Below are 19,742 nucleotides of genomic sequence, written 5' to 3'. Positions count from 1 at the left end.
GATAAAAATAGGCCTTTTTCTGCTCATAGCATCTTATTTTCATTTGCCTGTTGAATTCTGTCCTTTTCCTCTTCCTCTTGTGTGTTTTTGTTATCACAAATTATCCCTTTTTATGTTGTGCATTTGTTACCAAATAGAAGTATCTGTAGTTATTTTTAATGCTTTTTTCCCTTTAACTTTATGCTGTAATTAAGTGCTTAACCACCTATTCTGATATAGAGTTGCAGTTTTCTGATTCTGTCTGTCTATCACCTTACTCAAAGTTTTGTGTACTTTCTGCCTTTTTGTTTCATGTGGGAGAGCTCCTTTCAACATTTCTCATAAGGCAGGTCTAGTGATGATGACCTTCCTCAGCTTTTGTTTGTCTGGGAAAGCCTTTATTTCTCCTTCATATCTGAAGGATAACTTTGCTGGATAGAGTACTCTTGGCTGACAGTTTTTATCTTTCGATGTTTTGAGTTATGTCATTTCACTCTCTCCTAGCAAGTAGAGTTTCTGATGAGAAATATACAGATAGCCTACTGGGGTTCCTTATAAGTTACGTCTTTTTTTCCCTGCCTGCCTTTAAAATTCTTTTTTTTTTTTTTAAAGATTGGCACCTGAGCTAACATCTGTTGCCAATCTTCTCACTCTTTTTTTTCTTCTTCTTCTTCTTCTCCCCAATCCCCCCAGTTCATAGTTGTAGATCCTTCTGGTTGTGCTTTGTGGGACGCCACCTCAGCATAGCCTGATGAGCATTGCTGGGTCTGCACCCAGGATCTGAACTGGCAAAACCCTGGGCCACTGAATTGGTGCACACAAATTTAACCACTCAGCCATGGGGCTGGCCCCAGAATTGTTTCTTTGTCATTGACTTTTGACAGTTTTAATATAATGTGTCTTGGAGGTCTTTGTGTTGAGATAATTAGGTGTTCTATTAGCTTTATGTATTTGTATATCCAGTTCCTTCCCCATGTTTGGGAAGTTCTCCACTGTTATTTCTTTAAATAAGCTCTCTGCTCTGCTCTCCATCTCTTCTCCTTCTGAGATATCCATTACTGTTATGTTGTCTTTTCTAATGGAGTCAGATAATTCTCATAGAATTTCTACAATTTTTTTAATGTCCTAGTTCTCTCTCCTCTTCTACATGTATTATATCTATATATAGGTTTCTATCTTTGAGTTTGCTAATTCTCTCTTCCACAGGCTCTTCTTTATTTCTAGTGCTTTCCAATGCATTCTTCATCTCATTTACTGAGTTCTTCAGCTCCCATATTTCTGTTTGGCTTGCTTTTAGAGCTTCAATCTCTTTGGTAAAAAGTGTTCCTTCTGTTTGTTAATTTTATTCCTGAATTAATTGAACTTCCTTTCTGAATTTTCTTGGCACTCATTGAATTTCTTCATGATAGCTATTTTGAATTCTCTACCAGGTCACAATCTTTTGTGACTTTAAGTTCAGTTTCTGGAGAATTGTCATTTTCTTTTTGTGATACTGCGTTACTGTGGTTTTTCATGGTGCATGCTGAGTTGTTCCTCTGCTAGTGAATTTTCAGTAATGACACCTTTCTTATTTAGGTAAAGCTTTGTTTACTTTGATTGTAACAATTCAACAGGTTGGTAATTAGAAGCCTTTCTTTTGTTTTTCAATAGGTGGCGCTATAGCATAAGTTTTTGTTTTTCCTTATGTGAGCTGCCTCTGGCTATATTTGAGAATTGGCACTTTCCACCCTCTACCATCTCTGTAAGAGGTGTTGCCAGTGCCCTCCACGTCACTGCTGGTGCTCTTTTCCCTGCAGTTGCTGATGTTGCCACTGGGGGCACTGGGATGGCAGGTGCCTCCATTACATCCAGGGTCACCTGGGTCTTGGAGACAACCACTGTGATTGAGGGAGGGGAGATGAGGTTGCAGGAGCCTCTCTCATGTCTGTGGTTTTTGGTTTGTGAGCAAGGGGACGAGAGTTGTAGGTCCCACTGTGGCTGGAAGGACCAGGGTTGTGGGCCTCACTGCCACTGCTGCCTGGTTCCCTGGGGCTACGGGTGCTGCTGCTGCTGGAGGCCAGTGTCCTGGGTGCCGCCCCTGCTGCTGCTACAAGGTTCCCTGGGTCTGCAGGCTCAGCTGCCATGGGTCCAGGGTTGCAGGCACCACCTCCACTGTTCCCATGTTTTCCCCAATTCTGTATATTCCAATCCACCCATCTTCAAATGTACAGATGTGTGGATCTCTCCAGTGTCCTGGTGTGTAAGGCAGAGGAACCTTTATAGAGTTATGGAGTTGTAAATTGAAGGGGATAGAGATGCAGCCATGATGGCATCACTGCCATGATGCTGACATCACTCCTGGAATTCAAGATTTTTTAGCACAAGCAGCTGTAATAATGATGTTTGTATATGTTGAAATGGGGAAACCAAGAGGAAAACCAAGTTGGAAGTGGGGGATTGATAATAAATTTATCTCTTGGACATGTACAGATTAAAGTTAATCTGGGATATTTGGTGAAGGGAGATGTCCAGTAAGCTGATGACTCATGATCTGTACTTTTAGCCCAGAAATAGCTATGAGTCTAGAGCTCACTAGTGGGGCCCGGATTGGAGATACCAATTTGTGAGTCATCAAGGGAGAAGTGAAAATTGGATCAGTAGGAATAGATGAGATCAAAGAGGGAAAGAGAACTGAGGGCAACCTTCGTATATTACCTACTCATCTACCTGGTTTGGTGTCTAAAAATGAATTTGAATGGATGGACTAGTGTGGAATGACTAATAACTCTAAACATGGAATGGTATCTTTCCAGCCCTAATGACTGGGAATACAGCCTGGTATTTCATTCTGACAGACTGGTCTGATTGCCAGAGCAACTTCCTGTAGCCTCATGGGACTTTTTAAAAACCAAGTAAGGGCTTGGTCTTCCTCTCTAAAATTAGAATTGCATCTGCATATCCTACCAAGGAGGCTCATCTTCCTTATTGTTGAAATGAGGGGATAGTGAAAGGAGCTTGGGTTTCTTGTGTATCAGGTATGTGGTGCTTTTAGTAAATGAGAGTTTGCATAGGGCTTAAGTTTCCTAGCCTGTTCTGTTATTTGTCAACCAGGAAGATAGAAACGTGTCATGATTCCTTGTAGTACTCCAACCAAATTTAAATGGAAAAGAGCCTCTTTTATTGTATGTAGTGTATTGTACTCAATAATAGCTGGCAAATTGATACTAGTAGACATTCCTACCCCTATCATGTATAGAAAGAGACTTGTGCAAATTAAATATGAAATATGCAATAAAATTGGTTGTATTTTAGGTCCTAGAAATGAATAGTTCCTCCAGCTCTGGCATTAGAATCAACGTAGTCATGAAGTTATTATCCCATTTTCATTATCTGGATGAATTGGAGAAGCAAAATGAAAATTAGGCTTCATTCCACCTAATGTCTGTAAACAGATCCCATTGCCTTATAGTAAGTCAAATTCCAGGATATGTATTATATGCTTATGTTTATAATTTTAAATGTTTCAATCTTGTATGTCATAGGAAACAGTGGCATGAGGGAACTTTCTAGACCGATGGCGATGTTCTTTATCTTGATAAAGTTCTTAGTTATACAAGTGTATGCATTTACTAAAACATTAAATGGTACACTTAAGATCTGTGCGTTTCACTGTATGTAATTTTATCTCAGAAAGAAGAACCATAAATAAATACTGAACTCTAGTTAATGATATGCATGCTGAAGTGTTCCAGATTGAAGGTACTGGATGTGTACAACTAACTATGAAATGCATAAAACAATAAGATGGAATGATGGATGGATAAAAGAATGACTACATGGGTAGTTGTGTAATAAAACAAATACAGTAAAAATGTTCATGTTAGAATCTAGGTAGTGGATACATAAGTGTTCACGGTACAATTTTTTCACCTTTTCTGTATGTGTGAAAATTATAATAAAATGTTAGAAAAACAGAAGTAATATAACATGAGTTTTCAAACACTGACCATGATGTGCCAATTTCCAAGGTATTTGCCTCTATTATCAAAAGCTAGAAAAACTCTAAGAAGAGCCATCTTGCCGTTTCTTTCCATTATTAGATGACCTGAGGTCAGTTCATGGTCAAAATCTATTTTTCTCCCCTATACGTGGTCATATGGTTTTTGACAGAGCTAATTGGTTCTAGTATTTTTCCATGCAGCTCCCATTTTCAACTTTTCCTGTTGATGTGCTCTTAACATCAGCATCTGGTGATCTCATCTAATTATGTATGTAAAAGGTGAAACATGGTTTTCATTACTGTGGTCTTTCTGACTAAAAAGGGTAACATAATTATTAATAAACTCACTATGAAACCAGCACAGGTTTTGACTAAATTCGTTTTGGTATTTGTATGGTTCTAAATATGGTTTATAATATCCTTTAAAGAGAAAGCCAAGAACTTTAGGTATCAAAATCAATATGACAAAAAGAAAAAAAAAATCAATATAACATTCTAATATGCTCTCTAGAACAGTATTGCAATAGAAATTGTAAAAACTAAAGCTCACAAAATATTTTCTTAAATTTTATCTTTAAAGATACAGCTTCAGAACTCTCACATTCATATGCAATTTGCAAAATACTATTTCCACTGTCTTTAAAACTGTTTCTGTGGGGAATGACAAGGCTAGATTACTGGTTTTATTTTTAAAACCGTATAGATACAATTTGTTTTAAGGACAAAGTGAGAACTTCCTGACTGAAGAAAAAAGGGAAATGAAATGTTTTCTGCCAATTTTGTGCCACCACTGCCTTTGTACATCAAGTAAAGGAAAAAGTAGTTTATTATGAAGGATGATGTTTATCTCTATTGCCAGAACACTATTTTATATGATGAAAAAGACTACCTTAAAACTAGAGTCTCTTTGTGGAACTAGAAAATGAGTAATCACAATATTTAAACAGCAAACACAAAACTAATGTCTCAAGCCCTCTAAAGCTTCACACTGGGAAAGTGACCTAAAATTTTCAGCTAAAATAGTAAAAAGCACAAATTGATGTTTTTATTTTCAAAGATAGAAATGCCCAATAATCACAATACTGAGGTATAGCTCTCCATTGTGTGAAATGTTGACCTTAATACTGTAGAAAGCCTGGTTTTAATCTTTCTAAAGTTTCACAAAGCTTACTCAGAGTACCACCTAAGTTTTTCCAGACACTGAAAGAAAATATGTTACACAACTGTCTCCATTAACATCAATGAATAAAACAACAGAAAAATATGGTATTAAACCAGTAACAAGAGATTTCTCATCCTTTACACCGTATTTAATGTTAAAGCAACATCACTTTGTGTAATGTCTACTAACAGAAAAGAAATACATTACGGGTGGACATAAAGAAAATTGAATTGTATGAGTAGGCTGAGCATTAAACCTATTAATTAGAGCCTATTAATTAAATCCCACAATGTTCTTTTCCATTGTGCACCCTAATTACATTTCAGTATTGAATATTCAGCAACAGCCACAGCTACATGATGCTAAACTACATCCTGTATTGGGAAATGGCTTTTGTAAGCAAGTAAAACAACATTGACAAAAGAACGGGCTACTGACATTCAGGCCCATTCATTTGGGAACTGTTTAATTATTAAGGAACCCAGGAGTTGAAAATGTTTTCAAGCAGGTCACCCCTGGGGTCCAAGCTTGCTCAATGGGAAAGGGAGGCAGCATAGCTCAACCTCTGGACCTCCTACTCTATGTTCACTGCTCCCACAATTCCGTTCCCTAGCAGAGTAGTAATACCACCTTCGACTGACAGCATTCTTAATTTTCCAAATTGTTTTCACAACTATTTTCTCATGGATTCTTCCGGCAGTCCTCTGAGGCAGGTAGGGTGTTATTTTACAGGTGAGGACAGTGAGACCTGTCTCTGTAAAGTCACTAGTTCAGGGCGACACAGCTACAGTTGGCAGAACTGCAATTGAAACTCGTTTCTCCTGAACTGGAAGCTTTTCCATTGCAACATAAACAATCTCCAACTTCTAAGCTGGCTAGCATCATTTCATCCACAGGGTATGATCATAGGAGCTGGGGTTCAAAGAAGCCAAACACTTAGATGTCAAATAGCACCTGGCCCTGATTACTAAGTTCACCTTTTCCAAAATGTATCCCATCAATGACATGGGTTGTTAGTAAGTGTTCCAAGAAAAAAAAGGTACAATGACAAAATAAGTTTGGAAAATGCTAGGTTTAAAAAGTTAACCACCCCAAAAAAATGGTTTGTTTACGGCAGAGCTTCTCAACACCGTCAAACATATCAATGTCTGTTCTTTCCAAGAGGGAACACTGATGAGCATTTTATTTTGAAAAAGCATTTGAAGGGATTAGGCTTCAACAGAACATATTTTGAGAAATTCTGGCTTAATTCATGTTAAGGGGAAGAAAAAAAACAGCATACTATATATGTTGAGCTTATCATTTTCCATTCACTATCTCACTTAATCTTCACAAGAATCCTGAGAGATTGGTGCTATAATTATTGCCATTTTAAAATGAGAAAAAGCAGAAAAAGCCCAAATGTGACATTGAGTATCTTGTCTAACTCACTCAGCGGGGAAATAGCAAAACTCGGATTTAAGCCCAGAGCATATCAGACCCCAAAGCCTATGCTCTTTCCACCATATAACATTGTTTGGTATGATATACAAGATTGAAATGTTTAAAGTTATAAACATAACCATATAATACGTATCCTGGAATCTGACTTACTATAAGTAAAGGCAATGGGATCTGTTTACAATCATTAGATGGAATGAAGTCTAATTTTTGTTTTGCTTCTCCATTTCATCTAGATATGAAAATTGGATAGTAACTTCATGACTACGTTGACTCTAATGCCAGAGCTGGAGGAACTATTCATTTCTGATGAATAATAGTTCACTCAGTTATCAATAGAAATATTGTTCTTGTTAGACTTATCACAAAAGCCGTGATGTGAATAACTGTGTCTCAGGATCTGCTTTTATGTTTTGCCCTGAAGGTGAAGAATAGCACAGGGCCTTTCACTAGATCTAGAGTAGCCAATTATGTATGTGTGTATGTGTGTATATGTGTGTGTGTGTGTGTATACACACACACACACACATATACACACATATTTTTTTCTTGGTGTAGGAGATAGGTTTGGTGGTTGTGGTGGTAGTGAATATTGAACTGCTTTTAGAAAACTTAGCAGTTTTTCCAGTAGCTTTCTTTGAGATCTCCCAAGATTTTCTTTCCAGCCATTTCTGTTCACCCAGGAGTCAGATTTGTTCATGTTACCTGCTCAGTCCTCATATCAAGCTATTGACAATCACATGCTCACTGGCATTTGATCAGTGGAAAAAGCTCTAGGGAGGCAAAAGTGATTTTTTAACTCCTTATACAGTGAAAAGTTACATTTGGGATCTGAGAGGTCCACTTCTATTTTGTCAGCATACCATTTCCTCTAATCTCAGCATCCCAATTATGTGTGCTTTTGAACTCTGAGGCAGCAGTATTGAAAATGAAATGAGTTGAAGAGTCAAGGGTGGTTTGTTCAGGAAGATTGGTGACTTGATTTTTATACCCTTTTCTTTACCCTTATTTTTTATTGTTACAGAAAAAGCTACTATGGAGGAAACTGGGCCAGTTTTAGCTTTTCAGGACTGTTGTCCTGGCTAAAGGAATACCAGGTAAAGTTCTTATCTCATTTTTTTAATCTACTAGATTGTATTTTGTGCCACATAATAACCCTGCATTGAAGAAAACGCTCAGCTTCATCTGTAATATAGGATTGATACCTCATTTTTATTTACCTACTTAACAAAAATAATGCAGTCACCTTTTCAGCTAATATTTTTCCATTGCCTTCTTTATATAGGTGTTACTTTTTAAATGTAAATAGATATGTTGGCTGAAGAGTAAACCATATATACTTGATACCATTTCCTAGTTATTCTCTGTGCCCAAATATAAGGCAAGATTTTTTCCCAAAAATAGACTTTCAGAAAAAATATTTTAGTCCTTATAAAGTCTCACATATTACTAGTTGCTATTTCAGTTAGTATATTTTGAAAAAAAAGCTATTTGGGGAAGATACATTAATGTGAAATGATCTCAGTCTTTGGTAGTTTTGCATATTTATAGAAATCATCTGACAGAATCACTAAAAACAAAAAGCAAGGAAAGAAATTTAATATAAATTTATTAAGTTTTTTCCTAAGGGTAGGATCTCACTACTACAACTGTTGGATATCATTGTAAAGAAGTTTTTTAGAGCTCATTTACAGCATAGTAATATGGGGAGTTGGTAATGTCATGGAGTTTACCAATTTTTATGAGACGGATTAAAAAAACTGACCTACTTTTCCGTAAATAGTACATGTGGCTTGAAGTGAAATTCCTACTGAGAACATCATACATGAAATCAGAAACTACTGTATCTCAAAAGAGTTTAGACAGTTGGGAAAGGAGGATGATATACTCTAGAAAATTGTATTCAGTTAGCTAAGACTTACTAAGCACTTACCATGTGCCAAGCACCATACCAAGCGTTGTAGTTGTCCTGATTGATTTAATGGTGTACATGACTCAAAAAGTGCCTCTAGTGATGACAAAGACAGTGACGTTGAAGATGCAGTTTGAATAATAGCATTACATGAAGTGAGAGTGTGGAGAAACAAGCAATATTTGTAAAGTAGCATTTCATATAATAATTCAAGCTATGTATAAATAAAGTAAATGTCGTAAGTAGACTTTTAACTGTTTTATCTATATGCCTTAAATACTCATGTATTTATGTTGATCAGAAACCCTTTTTTGAACCTTATCCTTGGGAAGTATGTATGAGGGTCACCTTATATTGAAGCATAGTTATACATCCCTGAGAAAATTTAGTCCAGATTTCTCAGAACAACAGCAAAAATGCTCTAGTTGTCTGAATGGGAAACTTTTGGTGAGTGAAGGGATTTTTAAAAAATAAATTTTGGTAATGGGTTAGATTTATTAAAATAAAAATATTTTTGTAGGTATTTCTTTCATTTTAATGCTTCTTTTACTCTAATGTCTCGACTCTGTCACCATATCTTCTTCCACTTCACTCTCCGTTCCTGATCCACAGTTCTTTTTTCAGGCTGGTAACCGTATCTATACATTCAAAGTTCCTGTACTTTACCTCCTCTTCTACTTGTGTTGGGATGTTTCATACTATCTAATGATTACACTGATAATAACAGCTATCTGCCACTACTTTTCTTCAACTTAAAATGTTGAATTCAGGAGAACAAAGTCTTTTAAAAATAATTATTGAGTCTGGCCCCGTGGCTGGATGCTTAAAGTTCCACATGCTCTGCTTTGGTGGCCCAGGTTCATGGGTTTGGATCCCAGGCACGGACCTACTCCACTCACCAGCCATGTTGTGGAGGCATCCCGTGTACAAAATAGAGGAAGATTGGCATAGCTGTTAGCTCAGGGTGGATCTTCCTCAGCAAAATCAAATAAAAGATTGCTGCCTTACTTTATGAAATCTGTACGTTTAGAAATTTTCTGATGTGAATTGACTTAAAAGAAATGATCTCATAGTTATATTTCACTACTAGTTCTTTGAGTATATCGCATACATTTAAAAAATTTTTTCTTTGAGAGATGTGTGTGAAGTAGATTAAAATTTGAAACAGATTAAAGATAGATCCTTGATATTTGGAAAAGGTATATCTTGACATCTTCAAAAATCCACTGTATTCAAATATTGCTATGTCGTGAAAATTTTCTCCATAAAATGTAATTATGAATTATTGAAAAGTTGAAAGGATTGCTTTCAACCCTTAGCGAGAGTTTACATATTTTATTATATATTCTTGTTTTTATTGTCTTTCTGAATATAAAATATTCAGGGGTCGATTATTATAAAGTCTTTAGTTATATTGGGCTGAGTACTTTTCAAAAATACTTTTACATGTAATCAAAATTTGACATGGCTAGTGACAAACCTTCAAAGATCTGAAAGCAAGTAAGAATGAAGTAATTTTGAGCCTGCTGTTTTGATAACAAAATGTAGAAACTTTATTAATAAATAATATGTACAACAGCCACGCTTGATTCTCAGCAGATGGAGGGTTAGTTGTCCTAGTTCTTAAGCAAGTCAAAGCAGCCTTGTCCAAATGACTGCATCACATTGTCGCATATCCTGATAGAAATCTGTAAACCAGAGCTAGCTTTTGATAGGATAGATTTTTGTACACTGTTTCCTTCTCCTTCCTTTCAAGTTGGCACTCTGCTGGAGTTGCTTTAGTGACTCTGAAGTGATACCCTTCTTTCAGTTTGGATGGGATGAAAGGGAAAGTGTGAATTTAGAAAGGCATAAATTTTCTCAGAAAAGTAGAGGTCCAGATTGCTCAATTTAATTAAAATTTCTTGTCTGTATTTTGTTTAGGAAAACAGTGACATTGTAAATGAAAGCCCAGCATGGCAAGAGCAGATCCTTGAAAATGAAGAAGCCATTGCTCTTAGCAGGAAGGACAAAACCATTCAACATGTGGAAGTATTTTGCTATGCCAGGTATGACAAGTATTTAGTTAGAATAAACTAAGTTAATGACTTCTTATCCACACATCTGCAGAAGACGCCAGCAGGAAGGATTTGTATGGCATTGGCTGCTACAAGTCTAATTGATACGCTGGTTTGCCTTTTTTAAAATATAACTTTCAGTTTTCTCTGTTTAGGTAATAATAGTAACAATTTCTTATGTTAATGACTTAGAATTTACCAAGCTCTTTTAAATACATTATCTTATTTGATCCTTACGACAATCCTATGCTAGGATAGCGCAGATAGTATTAGTTGCATTTTTTTTTTTAACAGAATCCTCAGTGGAGCTCAAAGAGATTAATTTGCTGAAGTCATATGGCTTGAGAAGTGCCAGGGCCATGCTTAAGCTAGATATAGGGGTGGAGCCCAAGATTAAAACCCAGGGTTTTTTAATCCTAGTTCAGTGTTCTTCCAACTCTTCTTAGATAATATTCATTGTAGCAAAATGAAAAATTATAATTTTGAATTAAAAAATTGAGTGGTTGTAGCGTTTGGGGACATATTTTTGTAAATCAGGAGAGAACAGGGGCAAGTAAGAATGTTTTAAGTGTCTCTTTCTGAGAGAATCTGTTGTTTTAAAACAATTGGAATAGTTAGTTTTTTCAGATGACATGGTCGATAGGCTCGAAGGTAACAATCACATAGTTTAGTGCAATCATTCAAGTAGTCATAGAGTCAAGAGATTTAGAATGTCAGACTGTCAAGCACTTTAATAGTAATGATCGCTTAAAATCCAAGACACTGGAGATTCTTCAGGATATGCTCTGTCATTTTACATATTCTTGTTGTGACATAGAGCTAAGTGTGACCTGAGTCCGAGGAAAGTTTGGTAACTTGTGGTTGGTTTCTCAAACTATGTTCATATCTTTCAGATAACTAGCATTTTCTCCCATAAATACACAGTTGATTTTCTGCAAAAGGGCCTCATTTGAAATGTCAGGTATAGATTGTGATTTACATAATGTTAAATGGCTTTCAGTATGAGAAAGGTATAACTCTGATTTTGTTTAGAGCCAGTGTAGACAGATTTATAACAAAAGGTGGTCTCAGTCATACAATTTAATGAAACCAGGATTAAATATTTGACGTCTTTCTTTTGCGTTTATGAATACTACTTGAGTAGAATGTAGTGACAGCCACACTCTGCCCCTTTGAAAGGTACTTTTTGATGTTCCTGGGCCTCGGATTTCTCTACTTTTTATGACAATTGAGGTTTATAGTTTCTAATGACTGAACTGACACATTGTGAGTGCAGAGGAAGTCATCTCGTTTTCAATTTCTGATCTCTTCAATTTCATTTTTGGAACTTCTCAAAGTATTAAAGTAAAAGCTTGGAGGTAGAAGGTTTCTTTTAAAACAGAGAAGTAGGACTCTGTTCTGTGTTCCTCTCATTGCCCGTTAGAGCATGGAGGAAGAGGTGAACTGGGATAATATTCTATGTATCTTCATTTGCTTGGAAGACGTAGCTGATTATTAATGTCATAGTAAGCAGGAAAAGCCCTGAGAGCATCCAGTGGAGGAATGTACAGAAAATACACTTACCTATAATAGGTGCTATGCACATGGGTAAACAGGAATAACAATATCTCACTTAGCCCCAGACAGACTATGGCATTCTTAACCTTTTGGATCATGGCCACAAACTGGAAATTATGTGAAAGGGACTAGGGCCAAAATAACTGTCCCAGGGCCAAAATAGGTGATGTTCTAGGAGAGATCATCACCCAGGACTCGCTGACTTAAATCAGAAGCCCTGTTTAATACATATTTCTGACAACCTTATTTTCTGGGTTTTCTACCACAGTAGTTTAAAGCAGCAAATAGGAAAGAGGTATTTGCTAGAGGCAAGCACACTGAGAACCACACCAAGACCAGGATTGTAGTCCTGCCTTTATCCTTCAGCTTGCTGTGTGATACGGAGCAAGAGATGTCTCCTCTCTAGGCCTCTGTTTTACTGTTGGCAAAATACGAAGGGTTTGGACTAGGTGATCTCAGACGTCCCTCTGGGCTGTAACATGATGGTATTTTAGGTGCAAGTTGATAGACTAACAGAGAAGTAGACAGCATCGGTAAGCTTTGGGCCATTTCTAGTGTGGTGGCAGATGGCTTTTCATACCAAAAGATCCCTCAAGGACATCACTGGGTTACAGCACAGTGTAACAGTTGATGATCATAATTATATTCCTGTGTCTTCAGGCAAAAGTTAAACTATGTTTTTTTATCCTCAACTTGAAAAGGTAGGGGAATTTGAAATATAATTTAGAAAGATGAGTATTAAAAATGATTACAAGAAAAATTTTAACATTTTTGAGAGATTAGCTTTGGTTGTCTAGAAAATTCCCTCATTTTCTCTCTGAATAAGTAAGGATATCACTGTGTAATAGGTCCTTGACATTCTTGTGTGATATATCAAAGAATCTTTGTGAATCCCCTTTTATAAATAATGAAAAATATGGTATAGGTGCCTGGCTTTTTGTTGTTTCTTTTTTACGTATGTGTTATTGATATTAATATTGTATTTTGTGGACATAGGGTGTGTGTGTTTAGTTCTATATAATTTTAACATGTGTGCTCATGTATTCATTACCACAGTCAACTTACAGGCTAGTTCCGTCACCACAATGATCACTCCTGTTGCCATTTTATAACCACACCTCATCTCCTTCCTACCCTCCCCCTAATTCTTAACTCCTGGGAACCACTGATCTGTCTTCAAGCTCTATAATTTTGTCATTTTGAGAATGTTATGGAAATGGAACAGTACAGTATGTAACCTTTTGCCATGGGCTTTTTTCACTCAGCATAGTCACTTGGAGATTTGTCCAGGTTGTTGCATACATCAATAGTTTGTTCCTTTTTGTTGCTGAGTAGTATTCCATGGTATGGGTGTACCACAGTTCATTTAATCCTTCACCCATTGAAGAACATCTGGGTTGTTTCCACTTTTGTCTATTACAAATAAAACTGCTATGCATGTTTGTTTACAGGATTTTGTGTGAACGTAAGTTTTTGTTTCTCTAGGATAAGTGCCCAAGTGTATAATTGCTAGGTCATGTGGTAATTGCATGTTTAGTTTTAAAAGAAACTCATGAACTGTTTTCCAGAGGAGCTGTACCATTTTATATTCCCCCCAGAAATGGATGAGTGGTTGTTTCTCCATGTCCTCGCCAGCATTTGGTGTTGTCACTTTGTTTTTATTTTAGCCATTCTTATAGGTATGTAGTGATATCTCGTTGTGGTTTTAATTTGCGTTTCGCTGATGGCTGATTGTGAACATCTTTTCATTTGCTCATTTGCCATCCATATATCCTTTTTGGCGAAATGTCTGTTCATGTCTTTTGCTCATTTTGTTGGATTAGTTTTTTCCTGTGGAGTTTTGAGAGTTCTTTATATGTTCTAAATATGCGTCCTTTGTCAGATATGTGGTTTGCAAGTATTTTCCCCCAGTCTGTAGCTTCTCTTTCAACAGGATATTTTGCAGAGCAAATATTTTAAATGTTTGGGTTTTTTTTTCATTTTTGGTGAGGAAGATTGTCCCTGAGCTAACATCTGTGCCCATCTTCCTCTATTTTATGTGTGGGACGCCTGCCACAGCATGGCATGATGAGTAGTGCATAGGTCCGCGCCCGGGATCTGAACCAGTGAACCCTGGGCTGCCAAAGCAGAGTGTGCGAACTTAACTGCTACGCCACCAGGCTGGGCCTGCAAACATTTTAAATTTTGATGAGATCCAATTTATCAATTTTTTTTGTGGATTGCTCTTTTGGTCTCAAATCTGAGACTCTTTGCCCAGCTGTAGATTCAGAAGATTTTCTCCTATTTCTAAAAAAAGTTTTATGTTTTACATTTAAGTCCATGATCCACTTTGAATTAATTTTTGTATAAGGTGTAAGGTTTGGGTCACTGTTCATTTATTTAACTTAAGTATATCCAGGTGCTTCAGCACCATTTGTTGAAAAGGCTGTTTTTCCCCCATTGAATACCCTGGCATCTTTGTCAAACATCAGTTGGCTGTTCTTGAATGGGTCTATTTCTGGATTCTCTGTTCTGTTCCATTGATCTATATGTCTTTTCCCACACCAATAGCACACTATCTTGATTTCAGCAGCTATATAGTAGGACTTAATATCAGGTAGAATGATTCTTCCAAATTTATTCTTCATTAAGATTGTTTTAGCTATTTTAGAGTTTGTGCCTTTTCATGTAAAGGTTTTATTAAGCTTGTCTATGTCTAGAAAATGTTGCTGGAATTTTGATAGGAATTGCATTAAAGCTATAGATCAACTTGGAGAGAATTGACATGTTTATTATTTTGAGTCTTCCATTCCATCAATAAGCTATGTCTCTCCATTTATGGAGGTTGTCTTTGATTTCTTTCTATAGAATTGTGTAATTTTCAGCATACCAATCCTGTACATGTTTTGTTAATTGTATACCTAAGTATTTAATTTTCTTTGGAGCAATTGCAAGTGGCATTGTCTTTTTAGTTTTGATTTTTACATGTTCATTATTATATCTAGAAATGCAATTGGTTTTTGTGTTGATTTTTATATCCTGAGAGCTTGCTAAACTCACTTATTCTTGCAATTTTTTTTGTAGATTCCTTGGGAATTTTACATAGACAGTCATATCTTCTGTAGAGGAACAGTGTTATGTCTTCCTTTCCATTGGCTTTTTTTGGAGTCTATTTTCTATTGAGCATCATGAGTTTTCTGTCCATAGCTACATACCACAAGTTAATTATGTTTTCTGCTTATCCTTAGGCTCACTTAACGAGCAGAAAGGAAGTTATTATCACTTCCTGAGGACTTTGTAATTATACACTAATGCTGGGTAATCATTTAGGGTCTCTCACTTGCCAGTTATCTTGTTCTTGCACGCTATTCTCTCAGCATGTGCAAATCAAATCTACAATTTGACCAAATGACAAATTGCCAAAAGTCCTACACTTTAACGGTCATTCACATCAAGCGTTTACTGTATTTAGTTACATCAAGCAGATAGAGAGCAGTCAAACTGTAATCCTTGGTACACTGCATACATAGAACATTGTTTTAAATATTTTGGTAAATTTTCAAAATACCATCAACGACAGCTTTATAATGATATGAATTCTGAAATATTATGACTTGTTTCCCGTTTTAGACCAGACGCGTTAGCTTATTTATAGAGTTGATGTTTATTAGGCCCAAATCTCTGGCTTGATTCTCAGATATGCCACTTGATATTTCATCAGGGAGGAATAGAGTATATGTCTCTTGGCCATAAACAATATTATAGCTGTAACCAGTAGCCTCTCAATTTTTTTTTTTTGGGTTTATAACATTGTGTAATTTCGGGTGTACATTATTGTTTACCAATTTCTGAATATACTTCATTGTGCTCATCCCCAGTAGTCTAATTTTTACCCATCACCATACATATGTGCCCCTATATCCCTTTAGCCCTATCCAAAGAACTTGAAATCAATGATCCAAAGAGATTTATGCACCCCTGTGTTCATTGCAGCATCATTCTTAATAGCCAAGATGTGGAAGCAACCCAGGAGCCCTTCTACAGATGAATGGATAAAAAAGGCGTGGTATATATGTATACAGTGGAATACTACTCAGCTGTAAAAAAGTAGCCACTCAATTTTTAATCTTTGATTACAAGTAGGACGGGGCAAGGATGCAAGTAGATCACTGCAAACCCGTCACTACTGCTTGGAAAATACCTCAAAGTACACAGCAAGTCAGTAACACCATATTCTAATGTAAATATATAGAATAGCGCATTAATTTTTGATTGTTGACTTATTTTCAAAAATAATTCTGAAGCATTCAACCTAAAGGTTTTTAGTGATCTTTTGAACATTACATTTAGTACTTTTGGTTATTGCAAAATTAGGCTAGATGCTAAAGTAAAAATTGTAGTGATTAGTCTATTATCATAGCTTATGTTCAGGTATCACAAACTCTATAAAGAACAATCCTGATTGTTTTGTTATATCAGAGCTTTGTTATCCCAAGTGCTTGAAAGAAGTGGGATAATTTCCAGTTTGGGCCAGAAATACTTTTGCTATACATAGATTGTTTTTGATTGAAACAAATTTTGTGATTATACAGTTGACTTACGGAAGGGAAGTGAGAGAGGACTAGCATTTATTGGATGTTATCTTTGTGGCAACTGCCATAACCTGGTGCTTTACATATTTTATTTCATTCAACTTCATTTAGTCTGTGCTCCAACCGTGTGCATGAGCTGTAGGTCTATATTACTGACAAATAAAGTGAAGCTCAGGAGAGCCATGGATAGCAGACCCAGGATTTGAACCCACGCCCATCTAACTCAAAAGCTTGTGCTGTTTCCATTGTGTCCTGTTGTATTTCAGGCAGCAGATAAATACATATATGCACATCAAGGGAGCCATTCCACCAGGTGAATAAAGTATTTCCTTTGTGAAGACTGGCACCTGAGGAAGTGCATTTGCTTCTTTAATTTACTAGCATACTATTTAGCATTGTAAAGTAGCTGTATCGATAACGGGGAATTAAAGTGCCTAACCCCCAGTGTTGGGAAGATGAGGGATGAATCTGGGATCCTTTAATAGTTGTGATTGTAGTTTATATGCCACAAAATGTTCTTGTAGTTTATATGGGAGAATAAACGCAGCTACTCTTTCTAGTTTTAAATATTCAACAGACAATGAAAAGGCACAATACATTAATTCACACTGAAGTCACACAAACTCAAACAATTCTTAGGTGAAAGATTGGTTGTCTGTTAATTGCACAGTACCATGTAGTTTCTTTAGTGAGAAGAGATTTTGTCTTTCTAAAATATTGGCAAGAGCTTGTGCTTTTACTGCCCTATTTTTGTTTTGCATAATATTGAGCATTGTTTCCACTTTTCTGGCATGATACTGTTAAAGCAGGATGAAACCTTGCTTCTTAGATTTGCAAATGACCCAACTCTCTAGTGGATTGATACCAAAATAAAGATATTATTGTAATAGTAATCTAAAATTCTGCTTATTTTGGATTCTAAAATTTTAATTTAAAAAAATTATACAAGTAACATGAACTTCTTGGGAAAAAATGGAATAATACCAATGAGAAGAAAGGAATAAAAAATTTGAAAGTATGGGGCTAGGCCCTGTGGATGAGTCGTTGTTCAGATTCTGGGTGCAGACCTACTGCACTCATCAGCCATGCTCTGGAGGCATCCCACATATAAAGTAGGGGAAGATTGACACAGATGTTAGCTCAGGGCTAATCTTCCTCAGGCAAAAAAAAAAAAAAGAGAGGATTGGCAATGGATGTTAGCTCAGGGCAAATCTTCCTCACACAAGCACAAAAAAATTAAAGTATGAAAAATCACCCGTACTTTTTACAACTTAGGGAAAGCTATTGTTCGTCATTGTGTACAAATAAGTTTGTTTTAGGCTGCACGTGACACCGTATTCAACTAAAAGTGGTTTAAACAAGTAGATGGATGGGTAGGTGGAAGGGCAGACAGGTGAGCAGGTAAGTAGATAGGTAGTTGCAAAATTTGTTAATTGAGCATCTTAATGATGTCAGAACTCTGGGATAGCTGCTCTGCACTTCTCTTAGCTTTCCATTCATAAATACAAGATGGTGGTCACCATTCCAAACAGGTTTTTGCACAAGAAAAATCTCTAAACAGGGAACTGGCCTGGTGGCATGGTGGTGAAGTTTGCACAGTACACTTCAGTGGCCTGGGGTTCACTGGCTCAGATCCCAGGCTTAGACCTGCACACTGCCCATCAAGTCATGCTATGGTGGCGGTGTCCCACATAGAAAATGGAGGACGATTGGCACAGATATTAGCTTGGGGACAGTCTTCCTCAAGTAGAAAGAAAAAGAGGAAGATTGGCAATGGATGTTAGCTCAGGGCCAATCTTCCTCAAAAAAAAAAAAAAAAGACAAAGAAAAGAAAAATCTCTAAACATGAAAGGAAGGGGGAGAGTTTTTCCTGACATGTGTATGCTTCTTTTGTTATTAGACTAGAGAGTCTTTACCAAGAGTTCCCAGCAGGCTCTCCCTTGTCTCATTGGTTAAAACTAGATAACCTGTTTACTCCTAAATCAATCACTAGCAAAGGGCAGTAAAATTACCATAATTGGTTTTGATGAATCATGATGGATCCCCTAGTTCTGGGCACCTTCTGCCTGAGAGACTTAAAATTGCAGCTCTTGTGAGAGAGGAGGGGGTAATGGTGGTTTGCTGTACACCACCTTATCCACCTTATGAAATTTTGTTCTTGGAGAAATGTGACAAGAGATTGATATTTCAGCTGCATTTTATAGTATATGCTAACATTTTAAGTTGGTAACAAATAGGGAAATATATCTACTGATACATTATATTGCAGCAATTCAAAATTGATTGCAGTGGTTTTTTATATTGCTGTTTTCTGAAACAACTTTTGGATGGTCTGATTTTTGTAACTCTTATGAGTAACCATTAAAGATTTATTTGCAGGAATAAACAGCTGGGTAGCAGTATAACGTATACTGTGCAAATCAGAAATGAATGGCCTTAGAACAAAGTGCATACATCAAAGTAAAATAATACAATTTCTGTAACAAGCTGTATTGGGGGAAAAAAGGTGCAAATGGCTGAAAAATAAATAGTGAACACCTGTGCTGCATAAATTAACCACCTGGTTGGCAATTTTTTATTTGACTCATCTAAAAGGGTGACTGTTACAAGGAATTAATAAGACACATTCACTTCGAGGTTTTCCTTTGTTACTACCATTAATTGATAAGCATTACTAGATAATATCAGAATTTATACCCCCAGATTCTCAGGGTTATATAATTAGTAAAAAAAAAAAAAAATGCATTACACAAAGCAGTATTCAGCAGTTGCGATTAGGTAAAATTATCTCAAAAATATTGTTACACTATATTGTAAATGGCCTTTGAAATTCAAATTAGCAATATAAATGACTTTAGATTTCATTTATAAAATCTATTTTGATATTGAAACTTTTTATAAGAACTAATGATGCAGATCCTTGCCCTTTCTATGTTAGAATCATAGTAGCATTTTAGAACTCAAAGGTTTCTTTGAGAGCTTATAATCCGGCCACATTCATTTACAACTGACAAATGTGTTTTTATACTTTTCAAATACTTTAAAATTAATAAAATTATTTTCTTCTGAAATTTTCCTGAAAAGG

General features: G+C 36.3%; 1 protein-coding gene across 1 annotated transcript in view; it reads left to right on the top strand.

Moving 5' to 3' along the window:
* The window catches only part of CHM (CHM Rab escort protein), a 157,081-nt gene that overhangs the window by 44,077 nt on the left and 93,262 nt on the right, over positions 1-19,742 (top strand). Inside the window, exons 3-4 of the mRNA XM_001500825.7 lie at positions 7,585-7,657; positions 10,396-10,520. Coding sequence (XP_001500875.2) covers positions 7,585-7,657; positions 10,396-10,520 — 198 coding nt within the window. The remainder of the gene's footprint in view (positions 1-7,584; positions 7,658-10,395; positions 10,521-19,742) is intronic.

Source organism: Equus caballus, chromosome X (genome assembly GCF_041296265.1).
Source record: "Equus caballus isolate H_3958 breed thoroughbred chromosome X, TB-T2T, whole genome shotgun sequence".
NCBI lineage: Eukaryota > Metazoa > Chordata > Mammalia > Perissodactyla > Equidae > Equus > Equus caballus.
This window is presented reverse-complemented; position numbering and strand designations above follow the sequence as displayed.